Raw genomic sequence first — 22,127 nt, forward strand, 5'->3', positions numbered from 1 at the left:
TCTTCCTTTAATGTGAGGCCTTTAATTATCTTATTGTTCCTTATACGCTCAGCTAAGGGTTCTATGCATAAAGCAAACATTTGTGGGGATAATGGATCCCCTTGCTTTGTTCCCCTTTTTATTGCAAATGTTTTCGAAAGTGTTCCATTCACTCTTACTCTTGCTTTTGGTTCTTTATATATTCCTTTGATCAGTTTAATAAATGTTTGATGGAAACCAACTTTCTCGCATATTTCATATAAGAAAGGCCATGACACCCTATCAAAAGCCTTCTCAGCGTCTAAAGTCAATGTTAACATATGTTGCTTAGTATTTATTGCATAATCAATTATATCAAGGGTGCGCCGTACATTATCATTTAAGTTCCGGTCCTTTAGGAATCCTGTTTGATCCAGGTTGATTAAATTGGGTAGTATATTTGATAGCCTGTCTGCTATAATTGATGAGAATAATTTTTGGTCTACGTTCAGAAGAGATATTGGTCTGTAAGATGAACATTCTGCAGGGTCTTTCCCTTCCTTAAGTATAACACTAATAATAGCCGTGTTCCATGTATCTGGCCAGTTCCCAGTCTGCAGGACTGCATTGAAAGCTCGGCACAGTATAGGAGAAACAAGATATTTAAACTCTTTGTAAAATTCGTAAGTAAATCCATCACTTCCAGGACTCTTTCCAGTTTTCGCTTTCTGGATAGTTTTTAGTATTTCCTTTTCCTCTATTAATCGTACTAAGTCTTGGTTCTGTTTAGCTGTCACTATGGGAAGATTTAGGAAATCCAGATACTCTTTAATTTTCTGAGTGTTCGCCTCTAATCCTTCTGGGGTGTAGAGATCTTGATAATAATCGTGAAAGCATGACGCTATTTTCAATTTTCCCCTTTGGTGTATAGAGTTTCCGTCCTTAATTGTAACTATTGCAGTTTTTTCCCTTTGTTTCTTTAATTTATTCGCTAATTTTTTTAATACTTTTGGGCTATTATCATGATAGGTTTGCCTGCAGAGCATGAGATCCTTTTCCACTTCTTGTGTTTCTATGGTTTCTAACGCCTTTTTAGCTGTGTTTAATTGTTTCTTTACATCCTTGTTGATCCCTTTTTCTTGTTCTACTTGTAGTTTTTTAATTTTGTTTTCCAAAGCTATCTTTTCACTTTCTCTTTGCCTTTTTTTCCAGGATGAAAATGCTATTATTTCTCCTCTTAAAGTTGCTTTCGCAGCTTCCCAAAGTATAATGGGTGTTACTTCTTCGTTATCGTTTATCTCAAGATAAATTTCCATACTATGTCTAATTTTTTCATTAAAACTCTGGTCAAAAAGCAAGGCATTATTTAGTCTCCACAATGTTTCCCCCTGTTCCCTTCTTAAGTTTATTTCCATTACGAGTGGTGCATGGTCTGCTATCGTAATAGGCAATATTTCACATTTTTCAACCATTGAGATGTCATTTTTAAACATAAAAAAATAATCTAGTCTTGAAAATATCTTATGTGCTTCAGAGTAAAAAGTGTAGGCTTTCTCTTGGGGGTGCAAACTTCGCCATACATCCATTAACCCCAGCTCTATTTGGGCTTTCCTCAACATCTTAGCTGCTTGCTCTGATTTATGCTTTATGATACTTTGAGTATCTATTTTCTGATTCATAACTATGTTTAAGTCACCACCCATTATTATTATTCCCTTTGCCTCTGTCATTATCAAGGATAAGATTTTTTCTAGGAGTTCTGTTTCTTTTCCCGGAGGGTTATATACATTAACGAGGGTTATGTATTGTTCATTTATTTCCCCAATAATAAAGACATACCTCCCTTCCTTATCTCTAATACATTTTTCTTTTTTAAACATGATATTCTTTTGGATAAGAACTGCCACTCCTCTTTTAGCTGATGTATAGGAGGAGAAAACAACTTGGGCTGAAGTTAATTTCTCTAATTTTGCATGTTCTACTTTACTTAAATGTGTTTCCTGAAGGAAAATAATTTCCCCCCCTTCTTTCTTGAGTTTTTGAAGTAATCTCTTTCTTTTAACTGGGTTGTTTAATCCATTTGTATTAAGTGAGATGAGTTTAAGCTTCCCCATTGTGCCACTTTAGTAGACTTTTTTCCACTTTAAATCTAAAGCCCCTGAAAGAAAAAAAGATGTATTCAACATCACTTTTGCCCAAAAAAAGAACATTTAAACCATAAAAAACACCCAGTGGTGAACTTCCAAGTTTTGCAACCCCTATAGGGTTGCAAGAGTGCTTCCACCTTGTTGAAATTGTGTGGAAGGAGGAGCTACCATTTAGTAACCCCAGCCACATGATGGTAAATGCGGCTATTGATATAGGAAAAATAAATGCCCATATCTGCATGGTGGACCGTTGTCGAGTGAGTAGATAACAAAACAACCTTGTATTCTGTCTCTAAGTTCCAATTTGTCGTCAGATCGAAGTTCTTATAAACGTTCTCCTTTTCTGCCCCTCCCCACATTTACCTCTGGTTTCCATTTCTGACCCATGAGACTTTTGTGAGAAAATAAAAATAATTTTAAAAAAGTAATCAAAATAATAATAAGTAATAGTAATAATAATAATTATAATAATGATAATGACGATAATAATAATAATAATAATGATAATAATAATAATAATAATAATAATAATAATAATAATGACAATGATAATGGCAATGATAATAATAATAATAATAATAATAATAATAATAATAATAATAATAATAATAATAATAAATAATAATAATTTAAAAGGGCAAAATAAACCCATTGCCTCTTTGCTCATCTTCATGAAACACCACTATTGTTCATCGGGACATAGTGTTCCTTTGAAGTACCCATAGCCTTTAAGCCCCATGGACATAAAGAAACCAACCAAGGACTCCGTTCGGTACCGTTTCAGTTAAGTAATGCAAAAATAAAAAAACCATAATACAAAACGTATCTGGACTATTTCATTTATTTACTTTCCCCCCCTCACACTTCCCCCTTAACTCAGTTCATGTCGTAAGTTTGAGAAAGGTTGGAGACCTGGAGAAAGGTTCCCAAGCATAACTCATTTCTTCTTACCTTAACATAACTAGAATATTCATTTCATTTCAGCATCGCGCCGTTCATGTGTTTTAATTCATTTGAACTCAATCCAATAATGATAACTCAGATTGATTAACGTGCGGGGGTGGGGGGTGATTTAAAAAAATATATATATAAATCCCATACCTTTGGTAGGATATCGCGATAGATAACAAACAAACAAAACAAAGACCCCCCAAAAAAAAAAAAAAAAAAAAAAAAAAAAGATACAATAACAAAAGTAATACAGCACTGACTTCAAGTGTAAATTAGTTGAAACGATATAACAATTCACTTTATAGCCATACCTTCTGCTACTTTAGGAGCTCGGCTATGATTGTCCTCTCAGCAGTCTTTCTGACTTACGCTCTTTGGAAAGCGGTGGAGTGGACCTCTGCTTCGCGCACCTGCTCGTGTTGAGGTAGCCTCAACTCCGTGCGAGAGATCAGTCCTTTCTCCTGTAGATGTTCTTCTGCCTCCTCTGGGGTGTCATATGTAGTGGATCCTCCATCTCCAAAGACTCTCAGTTTAGCTGGGTATATTATATGTGATTTCACGTTGTTTCCTCTCAGCTGTTTCCTTATAAGGGCATACCTGCCCCTTTCCTTCTGGATCTTGCTAGAGAAGTCCTGGGAGAAATAAATTCGATTACCTCCTGATTTTATCTCTTTTCTCGACCAAGCTGCTTGCAGAACTTTTTGCCTGGTGTTCCATTGCAAGAAGCGGACCACAAAGGACCGAGGTGTTGCGTCTGCACCTGTCGGCTTTTTAGTGGTTGAGCGGTGCGCTGCGACGATCTGAAGTATGTCAGAAGGAATACCGAGCTTTTCCACAAGTAGTGATTTAATAAAGCCCTCTGCATTGTCCCCTTCTGCTCCTTCGTTCACCTGATATATCCGTATATTGTTCTGTCGGGATTTGTTTTCAAGTAATTCCAACTTTTCATTCATCCTTTCTTGCTCCTGCAGCATATGTTTTAAAGTCGCTTCTTTTGTCACCTCTCTCTCTTCCAGCTGGTGGATTCTTCGTTCAGCTTTTTCAATATTACTGACGGCCTCTCCTAAATTGGAGCGGATTTCTTTCACATCCTTGTGTATTTGCTTTAATTCCAACGAAAAGTTTTCAAAACCCAGCTGCAGTTCGCCGATTTGCTTAGAGATATCATCTTTGAAGTCCGTCAGCATAATTTTGAGGTTTTGTTCGAGAATACTCCCTTCCATTTCTTGCTGTGATTTGTTTGTCACGCGCGTTTTCTTTGTCTTGTTTTTACCCCGGAGTTCTTGCATGTGCGCTCCTGATCTCAGATTCATGTCATCGCTCAAATTTACTTAATAACTTGACATCTTTCAACTATAATTTAGCTCAATTTTTCGAGACATAAAGGTTTTCTGTGAGGAGCTTCTCTCACAGCAACATCACTCGCGTGCCGGTCAACCGGAAGTCAAGATTTTCTAGATTCTCTTAGTGTAGTATCTTAGTTTCTTTTAATGGTTTCATCTTTTAGTGTTATATCATCTTATTCATTTATTTTAGTTTGGTGAGCTTAATTTTCCGTCTTGAGTTTTTTTCCCTCTTGAGCTTTAACATCTTATTTTACCACCAGGGTTTCCTCATTAGGATGTCATAACATGGTGTTGTCAGAGGGACACATTCAACCCTGACAAAAGAGACTGAGAAGGGCGAGGACCGGCTGAGAACAAACTGGCAAAACATCAGTGCATCCCTATATACTAGACATATATACTGCTGTATACTATATCAAAATGCAGACTGACAGCAGCTGTGTGGCTGTTTACACTCAACATGAGTCCCTTAGCGCTCTAAGGGACTGGAACCAATTACCACATGTATGTGTTCCGCCTGTAACATCGGCACGATTCCGAAGCTGTTTTTATTGTATAATATTTTTTTGGCGTGGGGGGGGGGCCCTGAGGGGGGTCCAGGTTCAGTTTTACAGGGGCACTGGCCCCTGTTGGCCCCTCTCCAGCACTGCAATTGTGATTCGACTCCCGACCGCAATCATGTCCTGCATGTCTTCCCCCCTCTCTGCTCGCCACATTCCCTGTCTCTATTCAGCTGTCCTATCATAAAGGCAAAAATATAACTTAAAAAAAAAAGAAAAAGAAAATCCAAAAAGGAAACATTTATGCTGATGAAGAAACAAATCCTCTGCATGAATTATGTTTGCAACTTTGTTAAAGGAAGGTCTAAAATCAAAACCTGCAGTTACTCACCCACCCCTTTTCGACCAAGGCATTTTCAGGGCCGGTTCGGAGCCGGCGCTCAGTTGAGAACTGTTCTTTCATGTTTCAACTGCGAGTGAACCAGCTCCCGGTCGGGAAAGCCGGTGCCAGAGCGGCTCCAACTCTGTGCTGGTCTAGAACCGTGAACCGCTTATGTTAAGGGCGAGGGGCAGGGTTGCCATGATCAAAAACTCAAACCAAATGTGTTTCCACCATTGTCCTGCAGCGAAAAAATAAAAGAGACTAATGGATTCCAAGGCAAAGCAGTGGTCAGCTGAGGAGACAAGCTGCTGTTGTCCGCCATCGTTGTTGTGAGGGACAGTTCGTGCTAGTGAATTGGACTTCAAGAGGTGCCTCTTCCATGGGCTCGAGCGGGCGGAAAAACAAACAGGTGCCATGTTGGTACGTAAATTCAACCAGCTCCTAACCAGCGGAAGCACCAGCCCGGAAATAAAACCCGGTTCGCGTTGGTTGAAAAGAGGTATCTCTAAATTAAAATTCCTCCACTGCCCAAAACCAGCTCAGACATGGACCTGGGTCGGATTCTGTTTTTGGTTTCTTAACGCTGGCACCGGTCTTTTGTCATATTTAGCAGCCACGTTGTGTCACTGTTGGGTAATGCTCAGAAAATGCTAATGTGAGTCATTGGGGAAGGCAATGACAAAGCTGTTCCTGGCAGTTCTTGAGTCATTTTCCTTAAATAACCTGTTGTAATATTCATTACACATACATATTTAAACCTCTCCCACCATATGGACCAGCACAAGCAGGAGATTCGATAAGTGAACACACACAGCTGCAGCAACCTAATTGACCATTTCCAGTCGTTTACCGCTGCGACACGAGAGACCTCGGAGTCATAGAACTGGTAATTACTGCAGTGTGTAATCACACAGCAACTTAGATGGAGTAATAGAAAGCAGAGTTATTAACACGAGGTAGAGAGGATGCAGGTAGAATGTCACAGCCACCTTTAAAGACTGGGATCAGGACTGTGTGGATGCACCTCTCAACCTCGTCCTCCTCCATGGTTACACAACAAGTAGGCATCACTCTGCCTCTCAAACCCACGTGAACGCTCCACTCATACAGCCATGTGAACGCGTGAACCTATTGTAGGTGTATGTTCTGTAGATGCATGTTTAAATGTCAGTTGGATTTCTAAACTGAACATGTGTGTGTGTGTGTGTGTGTGTGTGTGTGTGTGTGTGTGTGTGTGTGTGTGTGTGTGTGTGAGTGTGTTTGTGTTCTTAAAGATATTCTACAGTGTTGCTGATATTAAAATTGAACTCCACTTTCCCGTTGCTTGCTTGCTTTCATCTTCAGATGAGCAGTTGAAATACTTTATATAAATGTAAATGGAAAATGTCAAGCGTGTTTGTGAGCGGGCGCTGTGTTCACAACCGGCAGGGCGGACATTATTTCAGGAGGAACTATTAAAGGTATCCTGTCAAAGTTTGGAGTACACAAGGAGAATTACATCCATTTGTCAGCAGGATGCATTGTGGGATTCTTTTACTCTGATAAAACATGTCGAATGCCTTTTTTTTCACATTAAACCAGACGATTCTCAAAATCTGTGCTGGATGTTTTCTCTTGACCAATTTTTTGTTTTTCTTTTTTTTTTCAAAGATCTGTTTATTAGAAATTTTACATACAAAGATGGATGTAAACAATTAAAGTAAGTGATGTTTTTTGTATAAGAAACACAATAATAATAAATTATAATAATTTAGAAAAAAGGATAAATAAAAATAAAAGGAAAATAAATAACAGTGAAACTAAAATGAGATAAATAGGTTAATATTAAAAAGATAAATGAGTGGAACAGGTAAAAAAAAAAAGCAATAAGAACACAAATAAAAAAATATATATATTAAAAAATATATTAAGTTAAAATAAATAAATAATAATATTTATTATTATTATCATTATAATAATAATAATTGTTATTATTATTATTATTATACAAAAAACAAACTTATGAATAAAATAAAAAAACACCACATGTGATAATCTACAAAATGAACAACAGAACATTTTCTTCTATAATAGTAAATATATTTTAATTATTTATAATATATATTTGTAATAAATATATTTCAAAATATATTAAATAAATAAATAAATAATTATAGTTATTATTATTAAACCAAAAACAAACTTAGAAATAGCATTTAAAAAACACCACGTGATAATCCACAATGAGAACAACAGAACATGTTCTTCTTTGAATATAGGTGTCGTGTTAAAGGAGAGATTCAAAGCCTCAAAGGATCAAAATAAAGAAATAGTCGATGGAAAAAGAAAAAACTCAAAATCTGCAAACATTTTTATTGAGGTGCGTCCTTGAACTGCAGGGTTTTTATAAGGTCAAAGAAAGGCTGCCATATTTAAAAAAAAATTGGTTTGTGGAGCCTCACAGAGTATGTCTGATCTTTTTGAGTCTGCTAAAATAAAGAGTATCCCTGACCCAACCCTCATCGGATGGAGGAGAGGCGGAATTCCAGCAAAATAAAATCTGACGTCTGGCCAATAAAGTGAGGAAGGCTATAAATCTCTTGACCGTTTAGAAAAAATCTGAAGTTTTAAGGTGTAATCATTCATGATTTGGATTTTTTTTCAGGATCCTTTGGACCAAATTTGGGGTCGATTGATAATGTGACACTTTTTGACTCTATAGTGTATTTCACTGCAAACTATGCAGTGTGGTATCCATGGGTTCATCTGCTGAGACCATGTTGGAGAGAGGGATAGAGGGCGATGAAGAGAGAGATGATGTCTGTCGTTCTGTCACAAAAAGAGGTAATATTATTTGTCAAGCTCATTTTAATCAATAAGAATAACATATTGATACATGAACTGACGCACTATGAAGTGCTACATTACTCTCAAGCTTTAAACGCTGCCCCACAGCACATCCACACATCCACCCAGCATGCAGCGCTACTGTATCGAGGATATACAGAGAGCTGCCTTTAAATCAATAATCCTCTGTGGGTTACTTTACACCAGTCCTCACATTCACAGCCAGTCTCCCCCGCTGTGGTTTACCAGTCAATGGCATCCTAAATACTCTCTGTATACAGAGGACTGAGTGTATCACATCATCCCAACATCGCCTCACTCACTGACGCAGCAACAAGTCCATGGACAAAACAGGGAGTTGATCTGTTTGAGCTAACGTAGCTTTAACTTCTCATGGTTTTTCTTCGCTTGGTTTTCCCATTGCAAATAAAAAAAGACTGTTTTCTGTACATCAAAAATTCCACCAGATTTATGTCTGGTCCGTCTCAGATCAGCTGCGGTCCGGCTCCGTGCTCTCTCGTCCGTCAACACCCACCTGTTGCGTTTTCATAAAGCAGCACGTAGCAGGGCCACCGGACAGCTGGAGTCATGTGAACGAGCTTTTCCCACGGTAATTACTGAATCAAGGATTCTCCTCTCCTCATCCACGTTGTCTTTATGGTCCTCTGAAAACCTCTGACCTGTTGACTCAAGGCCTGGCTCCGCTCATCATGATGGTTTGTTGTTCTAGTTAAGTGAAATACGATCTGGTGATAACACAGAGTGTTTTATTCTGAAAATTAACCAGATGTTTTCATTTTGGTTTGGTGCCTGACTTCCTGTCCCGCTCCATCTGCTCTGTTGAGATTGATGCGTTGTGCTCCGGCATCCGGCACAAATATAAGTCTTGTTTATCTTATCCGGAAGGCTCTGACCTGCCGGATCAGAGACATAGCCGGAACGCAATGGAGCTGATCCAGTGAAAGTTAACACATTGACTAGAATAGAAATCTATCAGATCTGGTGCTGTGACAGATCGGAGACGGATTTGGTGGAATTTGACCTAGTGATGAAGCTGTTTTATGTGAGTAGTGAGTAGAAGCTTGCTATGACGTCAGGTTGCACTCTCACTTGATGATGCATGCATTCATAGAGCTCTATTCACTAATTTTTGCTCAATGCATTGACTGCCCACGGCCAAATAGACCCTTAGGTCACTGAGAAATGTTCCAATGCTCCCTACATACAGTCAACACCTGGTTGCTTCCCATCCCTGTTGAGAAATAATGACCAACTGACTAAAGCCTGCAACACAGCAGTGTAATTAAATGAAATCAAACACACTTCTTCTGGCTCTGCTGTGTTTATAGCAGTGGATTGAAGAGCCATCTGTGCTTATAGTATCTGACTATCACTTAGGAATGGAAAATAACTTGAGAGGAAGGACAAGAGATGCTATCTTTGTGATGGAGCGGCCATCTCTAGTGGGGAATGTGTGCGCCACTTGATGCTTCATTGTACAGAAGGAACCATGCGTGCCTGTCTGCTCAGATTATTATTAAATTTGCACCGAGTTGTCCGATCTTGGCAGTACAGTTGAAGCAATTTTGATCGAGCTTTGTGCACAGACTGCAGATCAGTGCTTCAGATTCTAAACAACAACCTGAAGCAGTTTGAGGCTGTGCTCGTGCATGAAGTCACCAGTTGTGTCATCATTAGCCACATGGGACTCATTGAAACCAACACTGATTTAATTTGATGCTTTGGCAAAACTCTTCCAGAAACATTAAACCAGCAAAGCCTTTGGATTGATGTTGTTATGATTTATGTTAGTTTCCCTCAAACTTTGTTGCAAAAGTTAAGAAGTGTTTAGCCGTGAAGTTCCCTCCAAAGCTAGCGAGGTGTGAGGAGCTGTGTGTTCACATTTCTGTAACTTTTCAAGCTCAAACTCCAAAATTCATATCAACTTCATGCCATGGTTTAATGTGAAAAGCAGACAGGATTTACTCTTCCCTCAGCGCTCTCTGTCATATTTCTGGGTGACTATTTTTGGCCTTTTTTATGTGAGTGAGCGAGAGGAACCCTAAGAATGTTTTGTGGGACATTTTCCTCATCACAGCTTGAAACCAGCTGCAAAGTTAACGCTCCCTGACCCTGACCAGTCTGTGGATGAACTGCTCAGAGATGAAAGTAACAAACTGAGAATTAAACTTGTTATCTGACCCAAAACTGGTAATGATGTTGATTATGACCCCTCATCAGCGCTGCAGTTAAACACACCGATGGAGGCTGTTAGCTGACGTGTTGTCTTCACGTCGGTGTGAACAAGGAGTCATCGTCATAAATGCTGCTGTATTTTGGACCTAAGTCAGTGCTGAGTTTCACAAATGTTCTGCATTGTCATCGGAGCCGGTGAGAGGTCAGTAGTGAGTATGAAGAACTCCAGTTTGGTAGTTAATCCTTATCAGAGCCAGTGTAAGCACTGCTCGATCCCCTAAAGCCCCCAAACGATGATTGCATTCCCCACAACCACCTTGTCTCCCCAACAGCCCCCACCCCTCCCTCTTTCACACCTCCCCCTGCAGCCAGCTGCTCGCAGACTCCTCAGTTCTCCTTCACCATGGCCGCCAGACCTCAAAGGAATACCGAACACTGAGCAGGCAGCAGAAACACACAGCAGAGGTGACTGATTGAAATTCACAGTGTGAGCAATTCCAATCTTTTGCATGCTGCTTCTGGCCGCCTGGCTCTACAGCTTGTTGTGGGAGAAGAGTGTGACGAGCAGATGTATCACCGTGCAGAGATACTGCAGAGGTCTTCTCAGGGGTCCACGCTAGTGGGCGAGCTCTGATTGTTTGGTAACAGTGTGTCGGCGGTGGGCGGGGCCTCTAATGACTCACCGATGATATATCAGAGCTCATCAGAACTGAAGCACGGCCCAGGTTGTATTTTTAGACTGCAACTTTATAAGGATTCCCTTCAATTTACTGAAACTGCTCCCCGTCACATCCATTTCATCTGTTAGTTGAGATTTGCTGTTGATTGAGTGTTTGATAAAACCCTCCCGGTCCGGTCACCGAGCTGTGTTTGACTTAAACTACATTTGACATTGTCTCATTCTTAACTGAATCTTTGCCTTAAAGAGGAAGCAATTAAAGATGACCCATTTTTTCTCATGCAGACCTTTGTGCATGATATTAAAAATCTAACTACAGGCCTGCACACCACAGTATGTCATGGGCCCGTATGCACGTCCAGCCATTACACAGACGGGACCATTAGTCTTAATGTTGTGGAACGGCCCATTTGGCCGTAGCGTTAGCCGCATGCACGACTGCAAATTATTGGCCAATTTACTAATTGCGCCATGAAAGCGAGGCTGGTGCAAAACGTCATGTGTCCAGGGAACCTCCTGGAAAACCCCTATCCAACAAATTCAAATTGCACATGCCTACTACTTACAAGAATATAGAATGAACTGACAGCTATTATCAGTAAGTCAATCATCAAAGATAACAAACAAGGAGAAAGGGAAAGTTTGGCTTCAGATCTTGAACCGGTAAATGCGTGTGGGGTGTCTGAGCGCACAGTAGAAGACCTAAAAAATAAAATAAGCAACATGAAAGCGACTTTGCGCAACAAGCACTGCCACCAACAGGTGCGGTAATCCTGCCATTAGCACCTGATAATGGTGGGGTCTACAGCCATAAAATTGAATGCTTTGTTGGGGCATTAACCTGGCTCATGCATACCGCTAATCGATATTTTTTTCACCATTAGTACAAACGGCCTGTTTTCATTGCTAATGGCTGGATGTGCATACAGGCCCAGGACGTCATGCATCAACACTCTCTGGAAATGTAAAGCTTTAGTGCTGGAGTGAATAACAAGGGATAGCATTAGGCTTTGAGAAAAGGTGGAGGTGAAAATAATGCCCAAAAAAGTAGAATATTACATTTTCCAGATCCATATGGAGTCCATTTTCACTGTTGTCATGCTCAGCATAAATGAATGTTGCACAGCTGTGTTTTAGGGTTGGAGTCATAAACATTTGGGGTATTTGTCAGATAACATCATTTCCGTTTGCATGCATTAATCTACCACAAAAAAGATGAACTGATAATCAAGAGGGACAGCTGGCTGTAATTCAAGTAAGTGATAAGGTATAGGTGAGCAGGTGGTTATGAGGATTAGAATCCCTGCAGGGTGAGCAGGACCAAATATTAAGTGTGGGTCTCGCCTCACCCTGAAGGGAACACAGAAAGCAAACTCTTGGCTGTGAGACGTGTTCGTATCTGCTGGCTTCACCTGAAATACTGGAAAGTTGGTGTCCTTTCCCCGAGGTACACACCTCGGTGTCAGGCGGTGATAGACGCTGATTGCGGATGGTTCCCAGGTTAGATTGGCTCATGAGCAGTGGACAGAGATTTCACTTCTTCTTTCTCAGAACCAGGAATCCCACAAAGAAACGGAACCAAATAATTTAAAAGCTCACAAACCAGTGGGTGAAGTGAGGCGGCTGCTTCCACTTCTATACTTGATAAGAATATTCTCTATACCGTCCAGAGTTTCTTAACAGTCTAAGAGCTTTACTTATTAGAGGAAGCAGGAGTCAAGGTATGTCAGCGTCTGACTCACACATTCATATCTGCTCTTGAAAGAATCAAAGAAATGTATACGTGACTGACGGCTAAGGGATGTTGTCGCTGTGGAGGGCAGCTGTGCGGCGGCTTTGTATACATGTTGCAGGCTGTTTGGTGCATTAAAGGTGCTCTGAAACTCTGCAACTCTCCATATGTTTTAAAGTGTGAACACAGCTGCATATCCACAGCTGAGCTGTATCTGTCATTCCTGCAGATCCCTAATGCAGAGTGCCAGGCATGCAGTCTGTGCTCCGCTGTGTCATTTTGGTGGGTAACATGATGGAGCATTAGCTGGCTGCGATTCCAAAATAATCCTTCTCGTCTGTTGTGATGCAGCTAAACGATGACGCATCAGGCTGAGGTTTAGCACTTGTTAATTTTTCTGTTGTGTGTGTGTGTGTGTGTTTGTGTGTGTGTGTGTGTGTGTGTGTGTGTGTGTGTGTGTGTGTGTGTGTGTGTGTGTGTGTGTGTGTGTGTGTGTGTGTGTGTGTGTGTGTGTGTGAACCCCTATTATGGCTGAGACTGGTGAGTAAGCAGAATGCATATGAAATCTATAGTTCAGCATGCACAGTGCACACCACAGTCTGCACAGTAAAACACACTTCTTTTATTTATCTCTGATGCTCTTTAATACTCTCTTATTTTCAATAGTCCATTTATATTATCAAGCAAACTGATCTCACACATAAACAGATTTATTATCATCTTACAGCAGCAATAAAAAGCCGCATTCAGACTATTTAAAGCCTTAAACCCTGATTAGATTATAAGTGAAGAACCTCTTCACATGGACGACACTGTGTCTGTCTGTTATGACTTTGGCCGCGGAGAGACTGGCTGCTGTCCAATTTAATTATTTCCTTACAGTAAAACTTTATTTCTCGTAGCAAAATTAACTTCAACCCTGCATTCTTCCCTGACTCCTCTTCAAGTGCCTTTAACCCCGCTCCGCTCTGCTCTGATATGATGGCTGATGTTTTTCTGGTCTTTTTTCAACAAAAACAGTTAAAGTGACATGCTCCTGCAGCCCCAGTGCACTGTGGTCTATGGGCTCACCCTGCCAGCAGCTACATGTAGATCAATATTTGAGAAGGGTATGCCGCAGCAGCAGAGGTGTGTTTGTGCAGCTCTCTATCTCTGTGGGGCAGGCCGCTGTAGTGTCAGGTCTGGAGGATGGAGCTGGCCTTTTGGGGGAGCAAGCTGCTGCAGGGTGGGGAGATTGGAAAGCCAGGGTGACCTGACAGTGTAGATATTCAATAAGTGCCTCAACCTGAACTTCCAGCAAACATGCTACAGAGTTATGAAAATGGCGGCACCTTCAACTTTTCATCTCAAACAGAACATGAAGAAACAGAGAGGATTGGCTGTGTTACACTGTTCACCTGCATCAGATAGCTGCTAATGCTCAGTCACACTGCTGGTCAAATGTAATCTCAGCCATACATACCTGAAAGCGGGCTGCAGGGGAGCGCACTGATGCACAGGGAGAACATGCAAACAGGGATTCAGATCAAACACCCTCCTGCAGTGAAACAGTGAACAGTTCTGCACGACACCGCTGCAGCAGCGTGCAGCACAGGTTTTATTTCAGAGATATAAATTGAAAAACATGCAAAAGACAAACATTGCACCTGTAACTATACACATAATTATTGCTGTCAGCGTTGATGCATTGATCATGATGCACTGAGGGTCTGAAATAAATGCATCTGCTATTTTGTCTCCTATGGCCCTGTCACACCTTGATGATTTATCAAAAAAAACCATCAAGGTATGCCAGCGCTTTCCTGACAAAATGCCTCTAAAACACTGACATACACTGATGTTTTTTTCAATTCTGGGCATATACATAGCATATTCATAACTTATGCCCAACTATAGTAATAACGCCGTCGCGCTCGTTAATGATAATGTATACATTTTGAAATGAGATGCACTTACATTGGTGATCAAAAAATGTGTGTGTTATTAAAAATTCTTCAGTCTCTCTTTGTAAGAACTGATGAGCTCTCTCTCTCTCTCTCTCTCTCTCTCTCTCTCTCTCTCTCTCTCTCTCTCTCTCTCTCTCTCTCTCTCTCTCTTTCTCTACCTCTCTCTCTCTACCTCTCTCCATCTGCCTATCTTCCAATCTTTTCTCCCCAGACACTCCATGCAACAGCAAACCAACAAAGTCATCACCAGCACAAGCCAGCTCATCAAGCAGCTTTCTGATATAATCAGCGCTCTTCACGGGTATTTTATGCTCCCCTCCCTCCCTTATTCAGCAGCTTTCTCCAGAATAAACACTGGATTAAACAACATTTGAGCTAATTAAAGATAATCTTGATTTGTCGCACAGCAAGACCGCCTGCGCCTGACCAGACTAAAGACCGAACTGTCAGAGTCCGTGCAGCGCTATGGAGACCTGCAGAAGGTATCTATGTTCACTTTATCTCTGTCAACTGTTGGAATCATCGTTACGTTATTTTAAACTTTTCTCTTCTTTAAGGAGAGAAAGCTACATTTTCTTAAAAGCTGCTCGATGCAAACAGAAAGACTCAAAACAAACGTCTGACCTCTTTAAAAACACAAAGACTCTTCTTGACCCTCTCTTTTCATTTGCCTCTCTTTCAGAAAATTGCAGAGCGCTCAAGGGCCTTGCTCCCTCCAGCACAGACAGACAAGAGGAAGGTGAGCTGATACGGAGGATGAGAAGCCATCCTTTGTTTCTCTGTCATTCATAAAAGAGCAGGATGATGAGATGGCATTTCTCTGCTCGATTGCTTCCTCACAAGGGCTCCTTTGAAGCCCCGTCTAGTGTCTTTCACTCGCTTATATTACTGTGGACTCCATCCATCATACGCGGCTCATATGCACCGCTGAAATGTCCTTTTTTTTTATCTGAATCTAAATAGGTTACTGGAAAGAGTTTGTTTTATTGTGAGACCTGTGCACGTTGAAGTAAAGGTTGGTGATGTGTAATCGGGTTTTACAAATGAAAGTCAATCCTTAGAGAGACTAATTTTTGATTGCTTAAACAAGATAATATAATTTAAAACTTATTGATCTGTGTTTGTTTATGTGCTGATTGCAGCACCAGAGTTAGGAGAGCAGGAAGAGGAGTGAGATATATCTGAAGAGGAGCATTTACAAAACACTGACCGTGGAAGTCACAAAACCTCAGGACTGTCATGTGAAGAAGTACACACATGTTGGATGTGTCTTTTACTCAGGTGTGCAGGGTTGAGTCCTGTGAGACAACAGTGCTTTGATTACTTTTCATCACATACACAAAATGTTATGTGCAAGAATTTGACATAGTCTCAATTGTTAGAATTTTCACCCTATAAACTAGGGATGTAAGGACACACTCAACCGACGATTTGATTCAAATCCCAATTTTTGGTTCACGATACGATTCAGTCACGATTCTCTAATGTTTTTCAAGGAAACTGGATTGAACTCAAAATTTAAATAACTATTATTTTATTTCAGTTCTCAGATATGGACAGTTTTTCTCTTATATTTATTTGTAAACAAATTAATCCTTTTTTAAGGTGTGTTGTAACTCAAATAAAACCACTGCACACTTTTTTTCAGCACCTTGCAAAAACACTAAAAATGACCGTACAAAAATACCTTGTTGGAAAATTTCTGAACAGTTATAGAGAAATGGAAAGTGAACGATTCCGAAATGAAAGTATTAAATATTACAACAAATAAGGTAAATCTCTTTAGATAAACTAAAGTGCAGCTTATGCTCCGGGCTTGGAATTTATATGTTTTCTTCAGGAATATCAGGGAAAGACAAAATGCTGCCATATCTCAGACTTGAAACACAAAGGTGCATCCTGAACTGCTCGGTCTTCACCTGCTGCCACCATGTCTGTGATGCTCGACTCAGCGAGTGACGAGAGAGCAGCGCAAGAGACTTAATGATAATGAACAAGCGGAGTGAAATGCCTTCTACTGTTTAGAAATAATATTGCAATACAAATTTTGTACCCACCCTTATCTGTATTGATTTTTTTAACGTCTTGTGATATATCCTTACATCCCTAACATAAACCTTTTCTGATCCTAAGTAGTTAGGAGCCTAAAGAACGCATCGACCATGCTGCTTATGCTGCAAGGAGAAGAAAGCTCCTTAGGAATGCCCTATGCTTCATTCCTAAGGAGCTTTATTCTCCTCTAGGCTCTGACATTGGCCTTCTGGTAGTTGAATGTAATGTTAGAATCACGTCACCAAAGCCTCTAGCTTGCATAAATGTGCACTGGGCCTCTCTTAATAGGGAAACACTCTCCGTTTATCTGTAGTGGGATCTCTGCAGGTGCTTAATGAACTCAAAAATACCTGCAACCCACTCACTGTTGTTAAGACTTATAACTAATCCAAGCACCTTGGACTGTTACTGTCCTCTCACTTATTGTGCTGTATGCATCCTGCACAGAAGTCTGTCCCCGTCTTCCCCTCAGTGATTTCTTTACATATCAAACCTGCTAGACTGCTCTTGTTTTGACTTTACTTTTAAATCATTGAAGAAAAATGCACAATTGGTGGCACCGCTTTCCTGGTAGGGACACGTGAAAGGACATGCAGGTCGAGTTATTAAAGGTGACATATCACGCTTTTTCATCAATATATATTGGTCTAAGAGGTCCCCAAAACATGTCTTTAAAGTTTATGCTCAAAAAAACACTTTGAAATCAGATTTTGGCATGCCTGAAAAGCCCTCTTCTTCAGCCCTCATCAGAACAGTCTGTTTTCCCTCTGACCACGCCCCCCCTCAGAAAGTGGATGTGGCCTCGGCTCTCCGGCACGTTGATCTAATGTTTACATGTTGGCTGAATATACACGGCTGCTAACAGATCGCGTTACTTCAACCCTCTGAATCTGATCCAGAATCTGATCCTTTCAGAGAAGCCTGCAGCAGGACCTTTCTGAACGATTGGTCACAGATTTAGTGTTTCTTGTTGTTTTATTTGTCAGTATGTCGACCTGTGTCTTGGTACACAGCTACAGCTACGACATGTAGCTATGTAGCTATGCTAACTAGCGCTAGCACTTTTCCATGAAAAATAAAAATCATCCACTAGATCTTCAGATCTGCAGACGTGGGGAGTAAAACCGACCTTTGTGTTTATTAAGACAGCCTACAACTAGCATGCCTCCCTCCTAAGCTCTTTGTTACCACACGTGTGCAGGGAATGAAAAACAGAGGAGGTGTTGAGTTGTATTTTTTACAGTCTATGGGCTGAACAAGCTCTGAGCTCTGACTCCATTACAGACCGGATATTGTTGTGACGTAACAGAAACACGGAAGTCTGAAACGGCTCGTTTCACACACATCAGAGAAAGGTGCAGAAATCAGAACAGGGGGCAGAATGGATTTTTTTCATTCTCAGGGGGTTTGTAGACATGCCAGGGAAACATATTTCAGGTAGAGAACCATTAAAAAGTCGATTTTGCATGATATGTCACCTTTAAAATTAGCAGCAGCAAGAAAGAATCAGAACGGAAGGAGATGCATGGAGGCAGTGAGGATTTGTATGCTTGAGGCGCTTGTTGCAGATAAGTGACAAAAGTAACTCGATCAGGTCAGCCAGTTTCAGGAGTGATTGTTTGTATTTGAAAGACAGATCAGACGCACAGGGCAGAAAATAAGGTAGACTTTAAATGTCTGTTGGTCCACTTCTAACATTTCTGTCCTCTCTCATCTCGCTAGTGAAAACAAAACATACATTCCTCAGAGTTTTTATCATCAGGGATGTTTTTTCAGCTCGTCATTTACTCGTCTTGTTGTGTGAGAAACATTTATCATATTTTTTGTTCAAGAAAATTCTCTAATAAGAATTATTGTACAGTTTTTTCTTGTTCTCTGCAAAATCCAATTGAATGCATTGAAGTATAAAGCATACACAGAGCATTTAAAAAACAGATTTAAGGGAAGAGGAAATGCAGTGGGACAACTTTTGTAACAGCAGGCGCCACTGAGAAGTGCTCTGAAAGTGAGTCGGGGGTGCCGCCTGCACACAAACAACCGTTAATGGACACAGGCCCTCCTGTGTGTCGACCGGCGGTCCCTTGAAGGGGGCGGAGGTCTGCACACCTTTGATTGAAAGACAGCATCTTCCAAACCACCTCGGTGAAATATCAGAAAAGATTTTACAGCTTCTTAAAATAAATCTCCAACAGAGGACAGAGTTTATGTCCTCTGAAGGCAGATTATCAGGACTCGCAAACTGACTGTGGTGGAGGTAAGGTAAAAGGCTACGGGGGCGGCAGCTGCATGGAACATTATGTAACTCTGACTACCCTCAATGCATACAGCAAGTGGAGTAATCAGTGAATACATTGTAAAAGAACGTATTGGTGAAACGCAGTCGGTGGGAACAGTCTGTGTTACTGCTCGGGATGTAGTGGAAGCTTTTTCACTTTGTTCATAGCTACGGCTGAGAGGCGTTAAGACGTTTAGAATGCCATACATATGCATTTACACAAACACTTTGGAGATCAATGCAAATGCTATTGACTGCTTTCTGCCCACATCCTTAAATCCACATAATCACAGTCGGCTGGAATCGACAGTAGGAAAGTTGAGAAACCTTTTTTCTCAGCGGGTGAACTTGTGCAATAAGGTGCCAGGATGATTGTCTTGAGATTCTTCTCTGTGTGATGTACTAATAAATTCCAGAGAGTATGTATGTGGAGGAGTGAGCACGATGTTGCAGAGTTTGCTGAGGAGGGGTGAGTCAGATCATGGCCAGCAGACAGAGCTCTGTGACTCACTGCGGGTTGGTTCCTGTGCTCTGACCCTCACTGGCCTCTCTACCAGGAATTAGCTGTGCAATCAGCCACGCAGAGTTGGAACATATTAGCAAGGCAAAAAAAGTCACTCAGGCATTTCCTCTGACGACGCCGCTGCCGCTGATACGTCTGCATCATCTTCTGCTCCCGTGTGTGCGTCTGCAAAGTGCATATGATATGATGCTTGGATGGATATCAGCCTCAGTTTGTGCCACCACCTTCAATTATTTACACTGAGTTAACTGCTTCTGCTCAAAGATAAGTTAAAATTTAAATCAACGCGGATTGCACACTATTAACAAGTTTATTTTTAACTTCACAAATAAACATTTGGTTTGATCTTTAATTTATCAGAATTATAATACTTTATTTATCCCAGGGGGAGGGGAATTCAGTCATTACACATCACCAAAACGCCTTCTTCCACCTGCCGTCTCCGTCCATCTCTCTCTCTTTTCCACCGCTGAAACCCTAATCCACACCCTTATCACATTCAGACTCAACTACTGTAATAGCATCTTCTATGGCCTTCCTTCAAAACAACTCAACAAACCACAATATATCCAGGACTCTGCCGCCCGCTTGCTCACCCACACCCACTCCCGTGACCACATCACCCTGTCCTCCAAAACCTCCACTGGCTCCCTATCAAACAGCACACACATTTAAAATCCTCTTTCTCACCCACAAGCCCTCCATAACCGGACCCCTCTTACCTCATCGATCTGCTCCACCACCACACCCCCTCCCACCTCCTCTCCCTACCACCTGACACCAAGCACTGAACCTGGGGGGACAGAGCTTTCTCTGTCGCCGCCCCCACCCTCTGGAACACCTTACCACTAAACATTAGAAACTGCCCCAACCTGTCCACCTTTCAAAACACTCACCAAAACCCACCTACAGTTATTAGAACTGCTTTTAATGTATGATTGCTTTTAATTTATTTATTCATGTTTTTTATGTTCTGTTTTTTTATATGATGTTTATCCTTCGTGCAGCGTCTTTGAGTTTTGAGAAAAGCACTTATAAATAAAATGTATTATTATTATTATTATTATTATTATTATTATTATTATTACTACAATTGCTATATACACAATACGTTATACAAATACAATATAGCTATGTAGAAAATAAATACACGGTTGAAGTCCCCGGAGATCAGGAAGAGGGCACTCTGGTGGTCTGTCCTGGAGTCTGGCTATGGCAGCGTTGAGAACATTGGGCGTAGTCGGGTTGGCAGAGGGGGGATGTACCATCTACCAGTATGACATGTGAGATCTCCCTGTGCAGATAATATGGTCAAAGGCCCACAGCGCTCTTGCTGCTATCCTGGTTCATCGACAGTCTGGAAGTCGTCAATTGAGACGTTGTGGTCGGGAATATCCTGATGCAGACACGTTCCGTGAAGCACCCCATGCTACATTCCCAAACTCTGTCTGACTCCTGGCTAGTCCTGTTAGCTCGTCCATCTGATTAGCCAAAGGACTCACGTTGCCCATGATGAGAGAGGAGAGACACGGCTTCTATCTCCTCTCCATAACCTCCGTCTTCTTATACCAGCTTTATACCTCCTCTGCAGCCTCTATGCGTCCTAAATCTCCAAGGTTCTGCAGGAATTGAGCAGATGAGCGAAAACCATACTCAAAGTAGTGAAATACGAGACAATTGTTTTGATATATACAGCTTGAGCTTATCTTTAAAAGATTTAAATACAGGAACTTGCTGAACAACACTGACCTGAGGGAGGAGGAGGATTAAGGAGCATGGTTTGTAAAATCCTGTTGCTGATGTTTGGATTGGTGGAGCGAAGATGGAGGGATTTTGATGGCATAAGAAAGAGGAGATTGTGAATGATTGTTGATTCACTGGAAGCCACTGAGAGAAAAGTTTGCTCACCTACCAAACCTTTAATATTTAATGCAACCTAATCCCATGATTCTGTGTACTTTTGCTCCTCCAGAGTCCTCAGACCCCGTCCACGGAGCAGATTGATGAAGGTCCGCTGTTGTAGAAGCCCTGAGCTCAGAGGGAGGCGCTCAGGCTTTCCTGTCTGAGATCAGCGAGGAGGACGTGGAGGTGCTCCGTCAGCGAGAGGAGGCGTTGCTGCAGATCGAAGTGAGAACACATTGACACACTCAAACACAAAAGACAGAGCCTTGTAGAGGATAGTGTTTGACTCAGGTGACGACCATGGTTGAGGGATTATGGGTCCCTGCACAGACAAGTTTTCAATATGTATCAGCAGCCCTTATTTCTCTGTGTCTTCAGAAACATTCACAGGATCTCTGTAGGCCTGAAGAGCTGCTGCTGGTTACAAACCTTCACTCTATGTTTTTTTGCTGAGGAGGCGTTGTCAAGCTCCTTCTTTAAAAATCATCACCACAGCTGATCCATAGTGACAACCATTTCCACAAATATGTACTGAGTGATTTCGTATCACTGTAGACAGTTTCATAGAAAATCGGCAGACTCATTTCCTTTCATTGATATTACCCTACTTATTCTACAGTTAAACCTACAATGCGTGCAGCTTAGTGTGTCAGCAGACGTATCCTGCAAAACTGAACTGAGTAAAGTACGCAAAAGGACTTAAAGCCTGTCG

The 22,127-nt window shown here is 41.2% G+C and overlaps 1 protein-coding gene across 1 annotated transcript in view; it reads left to right on the forward strand.

Moving 5' to 3' along the window:
- Positions 1-22,127, forward strand: part of tsnare1 (T-SNARE Domain Containing 1) — a 192,879-nt gene that overhangs the window by 86,562 nt on the left and 84,190 nt on the right. Inside the window, 5 exon segments of the mRNA XM_034697669.1 lie at positions 14,875-14,964; positions 15,049-15,145; positions 15,346-15,402; positions 19,407-19,459; positions 21,523-21,640. Coding sequence (XP_034553560.1) covers positions 14,875-14,964; positions 15,049-15,145; positions 15,346-15,402; positions 19,407-19,459; positions 21,523-21,640 — 415 coding nt within the window.

Source organism: Notolabrus celidotus, chromosome 12, assembly GCF_009762535.1.
Source record: "Notolabrus celidotus isolate fNotCel1 chromosome 12, fNotCel1.pri, whole genome shotgun sequence".
Lineage (NCBI taxonomy): Eukaryota > Metazoa > Chordata > Actinopteri > Labriformes > Labridae > Notolabrus > Notolabrus celidotus.